At 41.2% G+C, this 20,306-nt stretch overlaps 1 protein-coding gene across 1 annotated transcript in view; it reads left to right on the top strand.

Annotated features, from left to right (window-relative positions):
* The window catches only part of MACROD2 (mono-ADP ribosylhydrolase 2), a 1,318,211-nt gene that overhangs the window by 895,063 nt on the left and 402,842 nt on the right, over nt 1-20,306 (top strand). The window contains exon 7 of the mRNA XM_073339564.2: nt 20,162-20,192. Within this exon, the coding sequence (XP_073195665.1) occupies nt 20,162-20,192 (31 nt within the window). The remainder of the gene's footprint in view (nt 1-20,161; nt 20,193-20,306) is intronic.

Genomic DNA, 20,306 nt, shown 5'->3' with positions numbered 1-20,306 from the left:
TTCCTAGATATTTTAAGTAAATAAAGTTGTGGTCTAATTAAACTACATCCATTGCCTTCCGTCTTTCTTCGAGCCAGGCCATAGGTCAGATCTTTAAAGAGGCCTCGAAAACAGGCTTGCTACAGTAGTAAGGAAAGCTCTTGTGGGGGTGGCGAAAACAGACTGGGGAGGCTGTAGCTGGAGTCCTTTGCGGGAGAAGGAAGGAAAAATCAAGAGTGGGGTGACAGTGGAATACAGCTGGAGAAGCAAGGCAAAGACGGAGCGTGAGGTAGCTATACATTTATGACTAGTATCCAGGAACAATAGGGGGGAAAAGATCTGGCCTTTTAAAAAAAATTCAGGCCTTTGTTTTCCTGGCCTATATTACAAAATCTGTTTACTGAAACTATACCCCCGTAATTCACAACTTCTGTTGTTTATTCTGTAAAAGGAAGGGAATTTTATCTGTTATCTGTCTTGCCACTTCGAAGCTTTATTCCTGTCTCATGGGAGCTTTCATCATCATGTACTCCTTCAAGGCAATCAGTGCCTCTTTTACCTCCCTCTAAAAGAAACACACATCTCAGTCACTCACCTTTGACCACAGGGACACAGACATTACAGGTCAATGGAGATCAATTGTATATTCTTGCTCTTCTTCACCTGGGACGATCTTAGATGTGTGGACAGGGTTGGAATCCAAACAAGATAGTCATCCACTGTATCAGGATGGTGAGGGCGGCTAGAAGAAGTGAAATAGAATTATGTTTCTACTCTTTTTCACTTTATAAATGGTGTCAACCACATTCAGAAATAAGACTTGCATTAATGTTATATATTACTTATATAAATGAGAGCTATAAATATGGCAAATAACATAACTAATACACCAGCAATGTTCAAGATAGAGCATGTCTGAAACTTTCCAAAGCAAAGACATTTAGGCTATGTCTACAGTTATGGAGGCATGTAAAGTACAGGCAAAACATGTGCAGCTACATGCTGCAGTGAAGGGCAAGCTGTGTCCATACATGTCACTGCGGTGTATAGCTACATGCGGCAGTGAAAGGCTCTGGCAGGGGAAGGCAGTGTGGAAAGTCTCTGGCAGTGGGGAGGCAGCATATCTTGCTAAAAATAGCAGCGTAGATATGGGAGACACTGCTTTTGGGAGTGCAGAGAGTCATGTGAGGTATCCTGGGGGTTTAGGGGTGTATGTGTTAGGTATGGATTTACATGCATAACTGCTATTAATATAAACAAACATGTAGCTAAATCTCCTATTTCAGATATTAATATATTATTGTGGGTTAGTGCTGTTGTGTTTTTATCGTATCATTGTAAAAGTAGCAGAGAAAAATAAAGCCAATATTGACTCGTAGATAGTGCAAGAAATTGCTTTGGGTTGGGACTTGGTGTGCCAAATTTCAAATTGTCGAGGGTATTAACAGTCTAGTGTAAACCATGTAAAGTGGGTGGAAATGCAAACAGTGCTGTGGGACAGATTGTGGCTGGCTCCTATGCAGTCGCACATGGGAAAGGGTGAGTGCAAGGTACCATCCCTGTCTTGTGTATCCTGCACAGGTACTGGCCACAACGGCAGTGCTTGTGTTCTTCTAAACACATGCAATAATCTAGCATCCCCTGAGCTGAAGGCCTTCCCAGTGCAAGTGAGGCAATGGCTCCACTTCCCCCGTACCGATCAGCAGTTCTGATGTCACAGCAGCTCGCTCCTTTAAGGGCTCCCTGCACCTGAGAACAATGGGAGGAGGTATTGTGCCTTCCTAAAATTCAGTGTCTTCTGTTGCTCTGCTAGGGGCATGTAGGTCTGCACCATCTCCAGGGTAACACTGTGACTTACAAAACATTACAGAAGCCTGCATGTGTACAAGTGTTAGTATGTGCCTTTGTGTAAAAAACAGAGCATTTAGAGGCCTGAATTTAGCTGATGTCTTCTGTGCTTTGCAAGCTACAGAACACCGTAAAATCTGCCTCTGCAAATGACAGGCTTACTCAAAAGAAAGTTCTGCTCACTGCAGGAAGAGAAAGGAAAAGCAAACCCTCTCAAATCTAGGGATCTCTTTGTTCCACTGGGTTGTGGTTTTATAGGAGAAGGGCTATGTATCCCCTTGCTTGGGTTTGTGGACCAGAGAAAGATGCTACTAGCTGCACTTCAGAGCTCAGACAGGGAAAACAAACAACAGGATAGACAGCCCAGTGTTAAAATGCTTCCTCATTCAGTTTTGACGTAGCCTTTGCCATCATTCCCATGAGTCTGGTGGCCATGTGTAGTGATCTAATTAAGCTGGAGAGTTCTAGGCTTGGGGGAGACTTTTCACTGGATAGGTAGGAAGGATGTTCTTGTGGTTAAACGTATTGGACTGGGACTCAGGAGAAGTGAATTCAGTTCCTTGATTTAGCCATAGTTTCCTCTGCTGATCTTCGGCAAGCTTCTTTGTGCTTCATTTTCCCATCTGTAAAATAATAGCACTTCCCTATCTCACAGAGTGTTGGGAGGATAAATAAATCGATGTTTACAGTCGACATAATTTAAAATCAATACATTCAAAAATATTGTGAGATTCTTCAAATAAATTATTTGATTAATATTATTTGACAAGTTCCATTCCTTAACAAATAGCTTTACCAACTACCCATAGTGTGCTAAATACTCTTGGAATATTTTACCATATTGTATAGTTGATTGCAACAGGCCATATTTATTGTTTGCAATATTCTATTCACAATCACTGTAGTGCTAAAATAGACTTCTGTTACAAATAACTATTTATTTTGGTATCAGTTTCTCTGATATTTTTTCCCTTCACATTCTTACCATTGATCTTGAATGGTCTTGGTGTAGAGTATAATAATTCCAACAGAAATAAAACAAAATAAACTCTCTGGATCCCTTTGCTGCTTTTAGTGGCAACTACTCACTGAAGAAAAAAAAATCCCCAGTTAAGCCTGGTTGAATAGCAAAACATTTAAGATGTCCTTCTGTTCCTTTTAACCTCTAGGGGTGACTTCTTTCAGCAGCTGAGCTTTATGGAAGGCAAAGAACTCTGTGATACCGAGACCTGTAAATATTTGTCTGAGAGTCATATTTCTATTTATCTTTGACTATGTCCAGCAAAGAAAACCTGTGAAGATTATCTTAAAAGGTGAAGCAAATTTGTGTCAGAGTTGTATAATTTTAGCTATGTAGCTTTAGGGTAGCTAGGTGGGCTTAACACAAACCTATTGTAGTCAATAGGCACGTTTCTATTGAGTTCAATAGGCTGTGGCTCAGGCCCCTATCTACTGTCAGTAATCAACTGCCACCAGATCATCAGGCTGGTTATTTATGTCTTTATTAATCACCACTGTTTATTTTTTTACCTTTTGGGTCAATCATCCTTGTGCTGTTCAGTGTTAGCTTTCTTTTTGTCTTGTCTGGTAACTGAAGATACAATGGAGAATCTTGATGCAAAATATAGTAAGATGACAGGTGATGAAGTGTTTACCTGAAATGCTCACCCATGGTCCCATGGAAGTCACTGGAATTTGTTCCTGGACATGAGAATAAAATCTGGCTCTCGACCACTGTGTGACTCAGGGAGACAACATGGACCGATTTGTGGTGGATCCAGCCTACTTAAATACACAATCTTATTTCCGGTGAAATTATTCTTCCTATATTCTTTAATGACAGATTAATAAACCTGGGCTATACTGATTATTAGGGCATAATCAAGTTTGAATTTTAAATAGTCTCATATTAATTCTTCCCTTTAATTTTTCCCTTCACTTTTGGTGTATCAAATTGCATCACAGGATTTTGTTAATACATTTTCTCTGAATAATGTGTGAATGTAAGCTTTGTTATTCATTAAATTACAATTTATAATTATAACAAATATAGAAATCATGACAGGTGACAAAAGTTTGGAAATAACTTGGGTTTGTATTTAACATATTTAGTTCCAAACAGGGTTGGAAGAATTTTCTTAGAAAGAATCAGGATGACATTTAATTGGAGATAGGATGAGATTGGGGAGCGGATTGAATTTGCAATTGTAATGATTCTAGAACAAACATTGCAAAGTGAGCTCTTGAGGTGCATGATGGTATTGAAAAGATGTAATGTAACATACTTACTGTATACTGGTTTTGCAGAGCTTTTTTTTTTAACACAGAGTTGGCACAAAAATCCTATAATTTATAGCTTTGTGTTATGTGGCCTTGGTGAGTCATATGGTATATAGAGTAACATTTTTAAAAGCACCTAAATGACTTAGGACCCTGAACCCAGTACCTAACTCCAATTGACTTTCAATGAAACGTAGGGACCTAAGAGCCTAAGGCAGTAAGGCTATGTCTACACTGGCCCAGTTTTTGGACTACGGGGGCTGAATAGCAGTGTGCAGCAAAGTGCTGTGCTGTAACTCCCCCTTCTGGATGCCATGGGCGCAAACTAAAAGGTTCCTACTCCGCATGGATGTAGACCAGTTTGAGGACAGCCCTAAGTTATTTGAAAATGGGACTTAGATTTCGCAAGTCACTTAGGAATGTTTACCATTAGGCTTCCAAATCACTTAGATTATTTTCAAAAGTGTACTCACGATATATACTGTTTCTCTCCCACCTGAGCTATGGACAAGTACATTTTATAGTGTTTTTAGGAATTAGCAGTTTATCTTGCTCCAGGTTTCTTGTCAGTATCCATGAACTTTATGACACCAGTTTATGAATATATTATTTTCTTTATGTGATGAGGATTGAATGTCTGACTGCTGGTGAGCTCTGGGACAAAGGATTTCAAATTTTTCATTTCATGGACCACAATTAAATATCAAAATTGCGTAGTGGATTACCACCCTTCCTGAGTACAGTCATGGGAATCCTGCCCCCCAGTTCCAATCTCATAACATCCCAATGACAAGTACAGCACTTGCTTACATGGAAAAGTAACACTCGGAATGTATGAAATGTAAGAATGAAACAACACGCGACCCTTTACTGTGAGCTAGATTGCAAACTGACAGTCTGGCCTATCCTGCTAACTAACTCCATGGTAAGCAGCTGGGTGGGTGGGTGTACAAGGGGGAGTATTTTGCTCTGCAGAAGGGATGAAAAAATTTACACCCTCTGCAGAACAAATGGGGGAAGTGCAGGGGGAAAATTATGGATCTCTGAGTCATAATTTGTTTTCTGGTGTGCTCTGGAGGTGGCAGAGCTATGCACTGTCCCTTACTCAAGGTACATTGTAAAATTGCAATCAAGCCCATTAGAAAAAATGCACATTCTTTGATACATATCAACAAAAATGTGACAATGCCTCTGTCATAAATATAAAGGGAAGGGTAAACCCCTTTGAAATCCCTCCTGGCCAGGGGAAAGCTCCTCTTGCCTGTAAAGGGTTAAGAAGCTAAAGGTAACCTCGCTGGCACCTGACCAAAATGACCAATGAGGAGACAAGATACTTTCAAAAGCTGGGAGGAGGGAGAGAAACAAAGGGTCTGTGTGTCTGTCTATATGCTGGTTTCTGCCAGGGATAGACCAGGAATGGAGTCTTAGAACTTTTAGTAAGTAATCTAGCTAGGTATGTGTTAGATTATGATTTCTTTAAATGGCTGAGAAAAGAATTGTGCTGAATAGAATAACTATTTCTGTCTGTGTATCTTTTTTGTAACTTAAGGTTTTGCCTAGAGGGGTTCTCTATGTTTTTTAATCTAATTACCCTGTAAGATATCTACCATCCTGATTTTACAGGGGGGATTTCTTTATTTCTATTTACTTCTATTTTTTTATTAAAAGTCTTCTTGTAAGAAAACTGAATGCTTTTTCATTGTTCTCAGATCCAAGGGTTTGGGTCTGTGGTCACCTATGCAAATTGGGGAGGCTTTTTATCCAACATTTCCCATGAAAGGGGGGGTGCAAGTGTTGGAAGGATTGTTCATTGTTCTTAAGATCCAAGGGTCTGGATCTGTAGTCACCTAGGCAAATTGGTGAGGCTTTTTACCAAACCTTGTCCAGGAAGTGGGGTGCAAGGTTTTGGGAAGTATTTTGGGGGGAAAGACGCGTCCAAACAGCTCTTCCCCAGTAACCAGTATTAGGTTGGTGGTGGTAGCGGCCAATCCAAGGACAACGCGTGGAATATTTTGTACCTTGGGGAAGTTTTGACCTAAGCTGGTAAAGATAAGCTTAGGAGGTTTTTCATGCAGGTCCCCACATCTGTACCCTAGAATTCAGAGTGGGGGAGGAACCCTGACAGCCTCTTATACAAAATATGTAACACAGGATTCTGCAAACAGGAACCCTTCTCCTGCTGGTCACAGACTCGCCTTCCTCCCCATCAAAGTGCCACATAGCAGCTTACCCGAGCCCAAGAAAATGACTAGCCCAGATGACTTTAAATAGCGTAGGACAGACTAGAATCCTAAGTGTTAAGAAAGTGATTGCATTTTATATGCTCTTTGTCAGAGTGGGATGAACCTGAGGATTTGCAATGGCATGTGGAGTCTCACTGGTTTGAGTTTGACCAAGGAATGTAGTGACGCATAGTCATTGCTAAGTGACTGTTGTATAGTGGCCTATGAAAATAAATTGTTGATTTTAGTACAATAAGCTCCTAGTGGACATATATCGTGTATTTGTGTTTTCATAAAGGCAACAAGTTATATCCTTCCAGGGATCAAATACTCCAAAGTCTCCTCAAGCTGAAGGTGAAATGTTTAGTCCCACAGAAAAGCCTGGTCTATACTTAAAAGCTATATTGATATAGCTGTGTCAGTTCCATTAGAGGTGTGATTTTTTGGGTTGTTTTTTTTAGCTATCCCGGTACCTGCCCTCATGTAGAGACAGTTGTACTGGTGTAACTGGCTTACTCTGGTGTAGTTTATTCCAACTAGCATGAGTTATACTGGTATAAATTGCAACCATGCTAGGAGGATTGGGCTGGTTTAGCTATACTGGTATACCTATACTAATAAAACCCTCCAAGTGTAGTTAAGGGCTAAATTTGATTGAGCAATTTTACTGCTACTCCACCATGTTTCCCCATTGTTGCTTGCTTAAAATATGTTTTGTTTGCACATGCAAGTCCATATTGCTTATTTTTATTCTTGGACATTTCCTCCTCTTAGTGGCCCTGATTCAGGAAAGCATTTCTATTCAGGAAGGGCACTTAAACATGTGTTTCAGTGCTTTCCTTAATCTAAGACCATGTACATACCTCTGCTGGTCACCAATGAAAATTCATTTTGCACAGAGTGTTACTAGAGGTACCAAAGTTATTCCCATGTGCATAGAAAAAGAAATGACTGTAGTATCATGGGGCTTGTCCATGCAACGCTGCAATGCACATTGGGGATATATGAATTCTAATGTACACCAATGTGCTGCTCACTAACTGGCCCACGTAGACCCTGCTGGCATGCACTATAAGTTCCTTAGTGCACAGTAGGGAACTGTTAAGGCACACCCTACTGTGCATTGCCGTTCCATATAGACAAGCCTTGAATAGCTCAGTGCAATAATTGTGAGCAGATGCTAACTGTAAATCCCATAACAAAACACCATGACATTTGGTCCTAATTAATCACTAGCTGCAGTCTTAGCAGAGAAACTATAGACAAAATGATGGTCAAGACTGGTCTTTCATGCTCATCTACTAAAGATATTCAACTAATTTCATCCCTATTGTAAGATGTTGAATTCATTCCACTGATTCCAGTGGGCCTGTTCTCTCTAGCTGAGAGTGCAAGCATACTGGCAAACCATTAAGAGGAAGTTTGCATTGCCTTTGTTTATGCTGTACCTCTTCTGGGAACAGAGTTATCCAATTTTCAGTGTTTTCAATCTAGCATCTTTCACCAGCTCCAAAATAAATAAAGCAGACGATCTGTCTTAGAAACAGAGCTGTTAAATGTTAGTTGATGACTTGCATTTATAGCATTTTAAATTAAGATGAGAAACATTTAATTATGATGATAGGAATTAAATTTTCCTTCTTTGAAATTGCATTTTTACTGAAATCAAAGATATCATTATGCCCAGAAAAGGGTTAGAACTGTGGGAGTTCTGGAAATAAAGACTTTTGTCCATAATCCAAATATTGTACTGCATAGACACCCACAGTGTGAGTTCCCCATTACTGCACTGCCAATAATTTCAACCTGGCATCAAGGCTAAATTGCCTCCATAGGAGCAAGGGGAAATTTAGTTGAAATGTTATCTCAGACATGGGTCTCTCCTAAGTAGTGAATAAAAGCTGTGTAATAGTTTACAAAATTATATCTGCTGGTTTTATGCTATGATCATTTCTTTATGAGGGAGTGAGCTGAGACCACAAAGTTCATCTATGTAATGGCCAGAGAGAACACTAAGACTGGTATTCAGAAATAACTAGCTAAAATTTTGTACAGTCTGTAGCTCCATTCACAGATGTTTGCAGATGCATGATAGAAACAGAAAGCAAGATAATGGTTGTGTTGTGGCTACAAAGTCATTAACAAAAAAAAAAAAAAAACTATCCAGAGGCTGCTAAACAATGTAAGAGCGGAAGTGTATTTTGTGAATGGAAATGAAAGACTGTGATGATGGCTGTAACAACACCTTAAAGAAATGAAATTCTCTAATCTGTCTCTCACGGTATAGCTGTAAAGAAAATCCAGTCACCTAGCCTTTGCAAGATTCCCCCCATGCACAGTCAGCTCTAGTGCCTTTAATGAACACAGATGCAATATTAGATTTTGGACATGGGGAGTGAGGCAATCCCTGAGATCTCTGGATATCCTCCACACTGCATGTAAACACCCAGCTGACTTGGGTTCGCAGGTTTGGACTAAGGGGCTGTTTAGTTGTGGTGTAGACATTCCGGCTCAGGATACAGCCTGAGCCAGTGGTGGGCAACCTGCGGGCCGCATGCGGTCCATGAGGGTAATCCGCTGGTGGGCCGCGAGACTGTTTGTTTACGCTGACCATCCACGGGCACGGCCACCCACAGCTCCCAGTGGCCGCAGAGCAGTGGTGTGGGACGCAGGGAGCTGTGGGTGGCCGTATCTGAGGACGGTCAATGTAACAAGCTGTCTTGTGGCCTGCCAGCGGATTACCCTGAAGGGCTGCATGCGGGCCGCAGATTGCCCAGGACTGACATGAGCTCTGGGACCTTCCCCACTCGCAGGGTCCTCAAGCCTGTGCTTCAGCCCCAGTCCAAACGTCTACACCACAGTTAAACAGCCCCGTACACCAAGCCCTGCAAGCCTGAGTCAGCTGGCATGGGCCAGCTGTGGGTTTTTAATTGCAGTGTAGACATACACTTTGTGGCCCAGTCCAATTAGTACCTAAACAATCAGTAACAAGACCTTAAATTAGATCCATCTTGCTTGGCCTTAGTTTCAGCCACCTATTCTTCATGCAGGTGCTAAATTTTTCAGTCCCTGGAAAAATCATGGAGCAGGTCCTCAAAGAATCAATCCTGAAGCACTTGCATGAGAGGAAAGTGATCAGGAACAGCCAGCATGGATTCACCAAGGGAAGGTCATGCCTGACTAATCTAATCGCCTTTTATGATGAGATTACTGGTTCTGTGGATGAAGGGAAAGCAGTGGATGTATTGTTTCTTGACTTTAGCAAAGCTTTTGACACGGTCTCCCATAGTATTCTTGTCAGCAAGTTAAGGAAGTATGGGCTGGATGAATGCACCATAAGGTGGGTAGAAAGCTGGCTAAATTGTCGGGCTCAACGGGTAGTGATCAATGGCTCCATGTCTAGTTGGCAGCCGGTATCAAGTGGAGTGCCCCAGGGGTCGGTCCTGGGGCCGGTTTTATTCAATATCTTCATAAATGATCTGGAGGATGGTGTGGATTGCACTCTCAGCAAATTTGCGGATGATACTAAACTGGGAGGAGTGGTAGATACGCTGGAGGGGAGGGATAGGATACAGAAGGACCTAGACCAATTGGAAGATTGGGCCAAAAGGAATCTGATGAGGTTCAATAAGGATAAGTGCAGGGTCCTGCACTTAGGACGGAAGAACCCAATGCACAGCTACAGACTAGGGACCGAATGGCTAGGCAGCAGTTCTGTAGAAAAGGACCTAGGGGTGACAGTGGACGAGAAGCTGGATATGAGTCAGCAGTGTGCCCTTGTTGCCAAGAAGGCCAATGGCATTTTGGGATGTATAAGTAGGGGCATAGCGAGCAGATCGAGGGACGTGATCGTTCCCCTCTATTCGACATTGGTGAGGCCTCATCTGGAGTACTGTGTCCAGTTTTGGGCCCCACACTTCAAGAAGGATGTGGATAAATTGGAGAGAGTCCAGCGAAGGGCAACAAAAATGATTAGGGGACTGGAACACATGAGTTATGAGGAGAGGCTGAGGGAGCTGGGATTGTTTAGCCTGCAGAAGAGAAGAATGAGGGGGGATTTGATAGCTGCTTTCAACTACCTGAAAGGGGGTTCCAAAGAGGATGGCTCTAGACTGTTCTCAATGGTAGCAGATGACAGAACGAGGAGTAATGGTCTCAAGTTGCAGTGGGGGAGGTTTAGATTGGATATTAGGAAAAACTTTTTCACTAAGAGGGTGGTGAAACACTGGAATGCGTTACCTAGGGAGGTGGTAGAATCTCCTTCCTTAGAGGTTTTTAAGGTCAGGCTTGACAAAGCCCTGGCTGGGATGATTTAACTGGGAATTGGTCCTGCTTTGAGCAGGGGGTTGGACTAGATGACCTTCTGGGGTCCCTTCCAACCCTGATATTCTATGATTCTATGATTCTAAATCTGCTCAGGCATGGGGGAAGCTGAAGGATGGTGTTGTCTGTGTTTGCTGTAAAGAAGTTGCAGAGCTGACTGTGTTGTGCTAGTAAGGACTCCATGTCTGTTGCACCCCACATTCCTACCTTCTGATATATATGTTAGTTTCACATTATCACTGATGATTTTCCTTACATATGTCTTGTGCAGTGTTGGACTAGGAGGCCTGGAGCAAAGAGGACCTGGTAGCAGCTTGTGGAAGCCTCCACTAGGTATTTAAGGGGGTGGATTAGACCCAGAGACCCCCTGCTGGTGGAGGCCTCAGGGTCCTGCCACACTCCTCCCAGGAAAGGAGCAGTGGAGAGGTCTTCCAGAGGAAGCAGCCAATCAGAGAGGATGCAGAGAGCAGCCAATCAGGGCCCAGGAGGGCGCTATAAAAAGGAGCTGCAGAGCCTGAAATAGGAATTTCCTTACTGGAGCTAGAGGAGTGTAGATGGTGCTGTTGGCTGGCTGAAGGGAACTGCAGCACAATGACAGCTCAGTGGTAGTAGAGACTGGGGGAGCAAGGAATAGCTCCTGGCTGGCTGGGCCTGAACTTAGAAGGGCCCTGAGTTAAGAATAAGCTATTGGTGAAGGCTGGGGCTGCGGGGAAGTGGTCCAGGGAACTGAAGATAGTTTTGGTAAATGGACACAGTGGTGAGTGACTGCTTTTCATAGGGTTCCTGGACTGGGACCTGGAGTAGTGGGTCGGCCTGTGTCCCCCCGCATAGCCCACTGGCGAAGGGCATACAACTGGACAGCAGTAAACCCCCAAGAAGGGGACTGAACAGACTAAGAGGGTGAAACCACTGCCTCCAGGGAGGAAGCCCTGGGATTATGGCCCGATGCCAGGGACAGGACTGGTCTAAAGATGGCAGACACAACCAACCAGAAGAGGGTGCTTGTGAGAGGTGGGTGTTACAGGATGTTTCAGTCTTTTTTCTTAGTTTATTCAGGAATATAGGACAAGGCAGGAGAGGAGACCTGTAACTTCTGCTGCTGACTCCCATTGTCCCGCAGTCTCCAAGCACTGCTCCATAGGGGAGATTTGAAAGAGGAAACAATCATCTGGAACTATTACATCTTTAATTTTGAAACTGAAAAAAAATAACTGGATTTTAGCGTCCCCTGTTAGAATATGTTACAGCCGTTCCCTCCTTTTTTCATAACTACAAGGTATGCGGCCACTTTAGCCTGAGCTCTATAATTAGAAGCATTATTTCTGTTCTATTTCTCATTTCCTTAATAGACTGATTCATTGTAATTGATGGGGTACAAACTACAAAGCTAAGTATTTTTCAAGCTGTAAATTGCAACGGTTGTTAGTAGGAATTATTGACTATAATTCTATTCCATTTTATTTAAGTGTGTGTGTGTATATATATATATATATATATATGAAAGAGAAACATAATCTTTCCATTAGACATCTCCTTTCTTAATCATTATGTCCTAATTAATTCCCTGGTTAAATATAAAGCAAGCATTAGTTCTGAAATAATGTCTTCCTGTATGACTAAATAAAGAACGGTTCATTTCCGGAGCAACCATGAGAGCAGGTATCCGAGACTTTGGGACAGATTCTGTGTTTCTCCTGTACTATGATCAGTGTAAGACCAGAGGTGGGAAGCAAAGATGGCATCACATAATAAGTGTAACAAGAGAAGGCAAGAGCATGAGACCATTTCTGTAGTAAGGCTTTGGTTTCTTCTGCTGGAGGCAAAATCCAGGCTGACTCACAGAGGTGCAGGTCTCCAGACATACAGTTGGGAGAAAAGTAAAATGTAGTCATGCATTCGTAACCCACACTTGGCATGGTGTCTCCCTCTAGTGTGTCTCCCTCTAGTTGCTGAATAAGAGCCTATTACTACTGGCTCATGAAGTTATTTCTTTAGCTCAAGTGGGACTGGTCTGTGCTGCTGTAATGGAGGTCCTGGGTTCAAACTCTGATGATGATCCAAGATTGTTACACAATCATAACAGGGAGGCAAGAAAAATATACTCAGTTTCAATATAAGAGAAGCTTAGATCCATTAGCTGTCTTAGTGCAGATCACAGAATAGCTTGGCAGTAGTATATAGGAGAAATTTAAGCTTTGTCTCGTATATTAATTTACTATTTCTGAAAGAGAATGCAATTCAGTTCCTAGACCTTAGTTGATTGGATTTGATATTCTTACAGATTACTGCCAAATTACTGCATTATCAAGTCAATTGATTGATAAGTATGGGTTACAGGCCAGTGGCTCTCCATAAATGTGGATCCTGTGATCCCAAACCTAACCTGCCCCAGACCCAATCATTATGGTTTTATCTGGTTTCGATTTAACACAGAAACCACTCTCTGCAGCATGCAAAGACCACCTACTGGAGGAGATAATGCAGCACTTGCATAGCTTTTAGGTCCATGCCCCTTTTCCTCCCAGCCACACTGGGATGTAGGTCATTGCATCAGGCCTTTCACACCTGAGTGAATTTTACTTTCAAATTATATTAACATGTTGTGGGGAAATTTTCTTTATTTTTCTCTTCTGGCCTAAGTATGTATAATTATTTGAATGCTTTGAAATAGAATTTACATTTGGGCCATATGTAATGAATGTATGGTTACCTGCTCCTGCGTTCACCAGAGCATAATTTCTGACAAACGACTTTTATTTGTATTAGTGTATTAGGAAACATTACAATTTTTTGTTAATTTTGGTAGCATAGCACATCTGCATATGTTTGCTGCAGGAGTGATGATGGGGTTTTTTTTCTAGAAAACAAAAACATTGAATAGTACAGCTCCTCTTAATGGCCATCTATAACTTTTTTAAAGATATGGTTCTGCAGAGTTGTTAACATTAAAACACTTGGCAACATAGAGTCTTTATGACAGATATTTGTAAGAATATTGTTAAAAAGTAATCATTATCTGTCCAAAGATGCTTATCGAATTAGTAATCCTATTCCTGTTTTTTTTTAATTTCCTGTAGTTAGAGTTTTTCTATAGTTTATATGTATGTATGTGTATGTATATATCTATTATACATATTAAACATACATGCTTAGGAGCAGATTCTCAGATGGTGTAAATTGGCATGCCTCCATTGAAGTCAATGGAGCTTATGCCCATAGTAGCAGCTTAGGTTGAAACTTAGCATGGTTAACTTGGGAATTTCAGGTTTTCTCCTTTTTAAAAGTCAGAAATATTTTTTTTACAGTAGCAGTTTTCTCCTTAGCTATGATGATATCCTTGAGAATTGTGTTTTTGAAAGTATGAAGTATTACGGATCAAAATCTATAGTGTCTGATGCACGTTAGCAGTTCACTATAACTCAGTGCTTGATGTTATCAGAGACTTGATACTATGGAAGGATCAGGACAAATATCATATTTGAACATTGCATTTTCCATCTATTCTGTTCATTTACAGTTTGTTATGTTTTAATAACTTGAACCTGATCCATGTTTAATACTAGTATCAGTTTGGAATGTTTAAGTGAAAACATTGGGGCCGATGTTAAGAATGCACAATAACCATGGGAACTCTGTGCAGTAGACGTTAATTCAGTCTGAATTTGCACTTCTGCCGGGACTAAATACAGACTAAAGGCCTGAGTTTTCTCTCACTTGCACTTGTTTTTCTCCACTGTAACTCCATTCCACTGCTGATCCATGCATTTACCACCTTGACACTTCCCTGTATAAGATCCAGTTTTTAGTTTCTTATAACTTTGACAGACATTGACCATTTGGGCTGAAATTTTCTATATCGAGTGCTGCCTCAAGCTAAATATTTTTGGAAAATTGCAGCCAAAATGGATTAGCCAATACTGCGTATGAGGCTAAGGAAAAAATATTAGATTGTCCATGTTAAAAATTCTATTGACCTTTTCTTTGGAGAAGGGACTTGAAATTTGGACGAGAGGTGGCCTTTGGGTCAGGGATGTGCCTTTTGCTTTCTTTGTGAAAATCCACCTACATTTGGCCAAGTTGTAAGCCTTTAAAAAAATCACAGTTTGCACAAGCTCAGAAACATCTTTGATTTTTAGCAGCTGAAATCTCGGAAGATTCTGTCCCCACTGAGCAAGCTTCATGCTGACCAGACTGCAGCCTCTCACAGCCTCTCGTGTATGCACCATTTCCACACAGGCAACTGAGCATGCTCCATCCCCTCAGAACTCCTCCTATGTAAGTGCATGGTCTCCACAGAGCAACTGTGCATGTACCAGCCCAGGGCTAAGGGTGAAGCTGGACTTTCCCTGGTATGGCTGCCACCTGCTGCTCTATGCCAGGCACCAGAACAGAGAGCAGGGAGGCTGTCTCTTCTGTGCTCTCAATGACGCCTCTTCTCGCAGGCAATGTGGAGCAACAAGCTATATGGTGGGCGGGGGTGTGAGGGAAAGGAGTAGAGTGGGACAAGGAGTCTGGTGAAACTGGGACATGGGTGGAGGAGAAATTGGAAGTGGCTGAACAAGGAGCCTGGAACTTAGAAGGGAAATGTATGGTGGAGAATGAGGGCAGGTCGGGCGTGGGATTCGCTGGGTTTGAATAATATGCAGTAAATAAAGCATGGGGGCCATACACTGAACAATAAGAATAAAACAAAATATTGAATAGCTGCTCATTAAGTGAGCCTTGTCCATCCTGTGCACATAAGGAGCCAGGGGTCCTGTGCAGAAAAAGTATGTGATCATGTAATAAAAAACTGTATCATAATGCATGTGCACAAGGGACCTAAATTAAGGTACCCTTAACTCTGGAATTTCCTAACCTTTGAATGCTACACTTTGCAACTTTAATAATGTTCTTTTAACATAGTTTTTGTGGGTGTGTGAAATGATATAGTACACACATCCAGTATGTATATATAAGCATAAACCTGTGTAAAGGTGTATGCAGTTTTTATTTACCATACTGGAAAAATAACTGGTTTAACTATAATGGTATATTCACACTTACTGTTAGGAGTTTTATTTTAATTTAATATTTTGCATCCCCATTGTGTCTTCAAAGTTGGACTTTATGGCTTATCTCCCCACACCCCGATGTTACAGTGGAAGCACTGACTATTTTCATTTTCTGTAGTGCAGGCTTAGGCTCCAGCTTTCATTTGCAAGACGTAATTATTCAACGGACTGACCTGTTCAATCAGAAAAACTTACTGTGCATCCACAAACTGCCTGACAAGTTGCTACACTGAAACTAAACTCTTGATACTGTTTTCTTGTATTTAATTATCACTTTGCTGTACAAAATCAGAGTGAAGAAGGTGTAAATAGCCTCAGTTATAGCTAGACTAAGAAGAAAATGTGTTCCTTGAATAGCTGAGCATTTAGTACTTTGAATATTTGTTCCCTTTTTGTATATATCTTACTTGATAGGCTAATTCTGTAGTTAACAACATTAAGACAGCAAGATACATTTTAAGGCACTGATATGGGCTAGGTACCTTGCTTCCATCACCAAGTTTGAAAATGTTTGTCTATATATTGCCCTGCTTCGATGTTGAATAATGACCAAGTCACTGGATGTTAAAGGGCTGTCCCAGGGTTTGAATATCCCTCCTGAGCAGCTAGGGCTCTGGCAGGCGAGTTGGGACTGCTTCACCTCTCACCCAGCGTGAATATAAATTTTGCTGGGGTGATTGGGCTGACAGGTATCTCACTCTGCAGGTAGTCCTGTTGATTTATGTGTATTTTTTGCTCTATCGTTGTTATGTCCCTTCATCTCCTCTTACTCAGCTGCTGTTGTGGGTAGGTTTTTTTCTCTTCATATGTAATGAAACATCACATACATATCACAGTGCAATTGATGAGGCAGGGAGCAGAGTAGAATTTTTTCATTGATAGGGCTGTCAAGCAATTAAAAAAATTAATTGCGATTAATCGCACTGTTAAAAAATAATAGAATACCATTTATTTAAATGTTTTTGGATGTTTTCTACATTTTCAAATATATTGATTTCAGTTACAACACAGAATACAAAGTGTACAGTGCTCACTTGATATTTATTTTTTATTACAAATATTTGCACTGTAAAAAACAAAAGAAATAATTTTTCAATTCACCTACTACAAGTACTGTAGTGCAATCTCTTTATTATGAAAGTTGAACTTACAAAAGTAGAATTATGTACAAAAGAACCCTGCATTCAGAAATAAAACAGTGTATAACTTTAGAGCCTGCAAGTCCACTCAGTCCTACTTCAGCCAATCTCTCAGACAAACAAGTTTGGTTACAATTTTCCGGAGACAATGCTGCCTGCTTCTTGTTTACAATGTCTCCTGAAAGTGAGAACAGACATTCGCATGGCACTGTTGCAGATGGCGTTGCAAGACATTTACGTGCCAGAATCACTAAAGATTCATATGTCCCTTCATGCTTCAGCCACCACCCCAGAAGACATGCCTCTATGCTGATGACAGGTTCTGCTCAGTAATGATCCACGATCTGAGTGCTGCTCTTTTAAGACATCTGAAAGTATGCTCCACACCTCGTCCCTCTCAGATTTTGGAAGGCAGTTCAGATTCTTAAACCTTGGGTCCAGTGCTGCAGCTATTTTTAGAAATCTCATATTGTCAAATCTGCTGTGACAGTGTTCTTAAAACAAACATGTGCTGGGTCATCATTCGAGACTACTGTAACATGAAATATAGGGCAGAATGCGGGTAAAACAGAACAGGAGACATACAATTCTCCCCCAGCGAGTTCAGTCACAAATTTAATTAATGTATTATTTTTTTAATGAGCATCATCAGCGTGGAGGCATGTCCTCTGGAATAGTGGCCGAAGCATTAAGGGGCACATGAATATTTAGCATATCTGGCATGTAATACCTTGCAACACTGGCTACAAAAGTGCCATGCGAACGCCTGTTCTCACTTTCAGGTGACTTTGTAAATAAGAAGCAGGCAGCATTATCTCCCATAAATGTAAACAAATTTATTTGTCTGAGTGATTTGTTGAAAAAGAAGTAGGACGGAGTGGACTTTTAGGCTCTAAAGTTTTACATTGTTTTGTTTTTGAATGCAGTTATGTAATAAAAGTAATCCACATTTGTAAGTTACACTTTCATGATAAAGAGATTGCACTACAATACTTGTATGAGGTGACTTGAAAAATACTATTTCTTTTGTTTATCATTTTTGTATTGCAAATATTTGTAGTCAAAAATAATAACATAAAGTGAGCACTGTACACTTTGTATTTTGTGCTGTAATAGAAATCAATATACTTGAAAATGTAGAAAAACATCCAAAAATATTTAATAAATTACAATTGGTATTCTATTGTATAACAGTGCGATTAATCGCAATTCATTTTTTAAATCACGATTAATTTTTTTGAGTTAATCGCATGAGTTAAGTGAGATTAATCGACAGCCCTATTTATTTATTTATTTATTTTGTGGCCTGAAAGCAAATGCTTGAAAAATTGTATCTTTGTTAGATCCTTGATGTTTATAATATAAAACCCCTAAATTCCCTGGCCTGCACACAGAATTCTCTAGCATCTGGGGGCCTAGTGTTCTCAGGCCTCTGCTTTATTTGGAAAGCTGTCCCTAGGAAAAAACTCTTAAACGTTAGCAACAATGGATGTGTATTGAGTATGGCACACAAGCCCAGCATGATTTCAAAATGCTGGAAAAGTTCCCGGCTATTCTGAAGATAACATACTGTAATAAAAGAAAATGGGGTGTCTGAGGTCTATCAGTGACAGCTGCCCGCTTCCTGTAATAATGAAACAGTCATGATTTATTAAATATTTTAACTCTTGAGTTTTCAGAGAATGGTGATATTTAGCTCGAAACAGTGCCAGGTTTTTTTCCTGTAGTTCTTGTGTTATTGCCACCCCCACAACTTACCAGGGAGCCCTCTAGTGGTTAACTACAGGCGGTGGTTTTAGAAGTGAACAACAATCCTAAGAATTTAATTTTCAATGACTGGTAAAATATTGCTAACACTCCTTTTTACCTTGAATTTCTCTGCTGACTGTGTAACTTTTATAATGACTGTTTGCAGCCTAAAAATGTATGATTTTTCTGTTATGACTTGTATCAGGAACCTACAAGCAGAGGATTAAAATTACTAACCAGGACCAGCTGCAGGGAAAGAGGGTGTGTTTTGTCTTTACTCTCAGTTTACTGTCCTTTGACACTACTTAAGAGCTCCATCTTTTGTATTGTCTTCTAGCTAGTAGGTCTGTGCTAGTTTTCATTTCCTCCAGCTTCTGGCTTCTCTCCTCACCCTTCACTCTGCAAAAAATCCTCAGAGTTCCTTACCGTTTGGTTGCAGTCTATAGCTCTACCCTTCCCTTGGTCTCCTGCAGCTACAAGGTGTGCTCATGGGGTATGAATATCTCTGCTAACCTAGCTATTCCTCTCTTTTTTGGATCCTTTTTTTCCTGTGAATAGCTCTACTTCTCCACTGCTGCTTGTAGTTTTCCCAATCAGTGGAAGCAGAATTAAATTAACATTTATTGGCAATTGGTGCTCATTTCTCAATTGCAAGCTTGCGACTAACTGGAGTCTTGAGTATGTCCAGTGGTGAGCTGGAGCTAGTTCGCGCGAACTGGTTGTTAAATTTTGAAGCCTGTTTAGAACCAGTTGTTAAAGGGGTGGGCAAACGCCAGCCCGCGGGCCACATCCGGCGCACGGTACTGTCCTGTCCTGCCTGCCTGAGCTCTCGGCTGGGGAGGCTCCCCTGAGAATCCCTTTTTAATTTTTAGTCACCCGGCGGTGCTCTGGGTCTTCTGCAGCACTTCGGCGGCAGGTCCTTCGGTGCCACCGAAGACCTGGAGTGACTAAATGAACCGATTCTTCAGCTTTTGGCAGCTCATCACTGAGTATGTCAACACACATGCCAGCCAGCTCGGGCTCGTGGGGCTCAGACTGTGAGGCTGTTTCATTGCTGGGTACACCTCCAGGCTCAGGCTGGAGCCCCCGGGACCATCCCTCACCTTCAGGGTCTTAGAGCCCAGGCTCCAGCCTGAGCCAAGATGTCTACACAGCAATGAAATAGCCCCGCAGCCTGAACCCTGCAGGCCTGAGTCGGCTGGCACAGGCCTGCCATGGGTTTTTCTTCACTGTGTAGACATGCCTTTGTGCAACTATGGGCAGCAGGAGAACTGTAGATAGCGCAGCATTAGTTCACATTTGGCACATTCACAACCTAAAGGGCTGGAAACACTGCAGTGTTTTCATTCCTTAGGCCTTCATTGGCCAGGGAAAGTTTTCTAACCCAGGGGTTGAATTTTTCAATCCCTACTGTGTGTATTAGAAGAAAACAAATGTCTTGTACCCTACTCCTGTCCTAGGTATCTATGCGTCTATCAGTGGTGAGAAATAGGCATTTTAAAAACAGTACTGGTTTTAATAAGTTCAAAACCAAAAATCCCACTTATTTTCTTGTTTGTTTTTACAGGCATTCCCCTGTATTTCAACAGGAATTTATGGTAAGTAAGACCTCTAATTAGGTACCATTTAAGCGGGTTTTCTTCATAGCAAATGGTTGGTGTTGTTTAAACAGATGTTTTTGTGCCTTTGTAGATCATTTTGGCTAGTGCATG

The sequence above is a fragment of the Lepidochelys kempii genome, chromosome 3, assembly GCF_965140285.1.
Source record: "Lepidochelys kempii isolate rLepKem1 chromosome 3, rLepKem1.hap1, whole genome shotgun sequence".
NCBI classification, from domain to species: Eukaryota; Metazoa; Chordata; order Testudines; family Cheloniidae; genus Lepidochelys; species Lepidochelys kempii.
The sequence above is the reverse complement of the archived record's forward strand: the minus strand, read 5'-3'. Positions and strand labels throughout refer to the sequence as shown.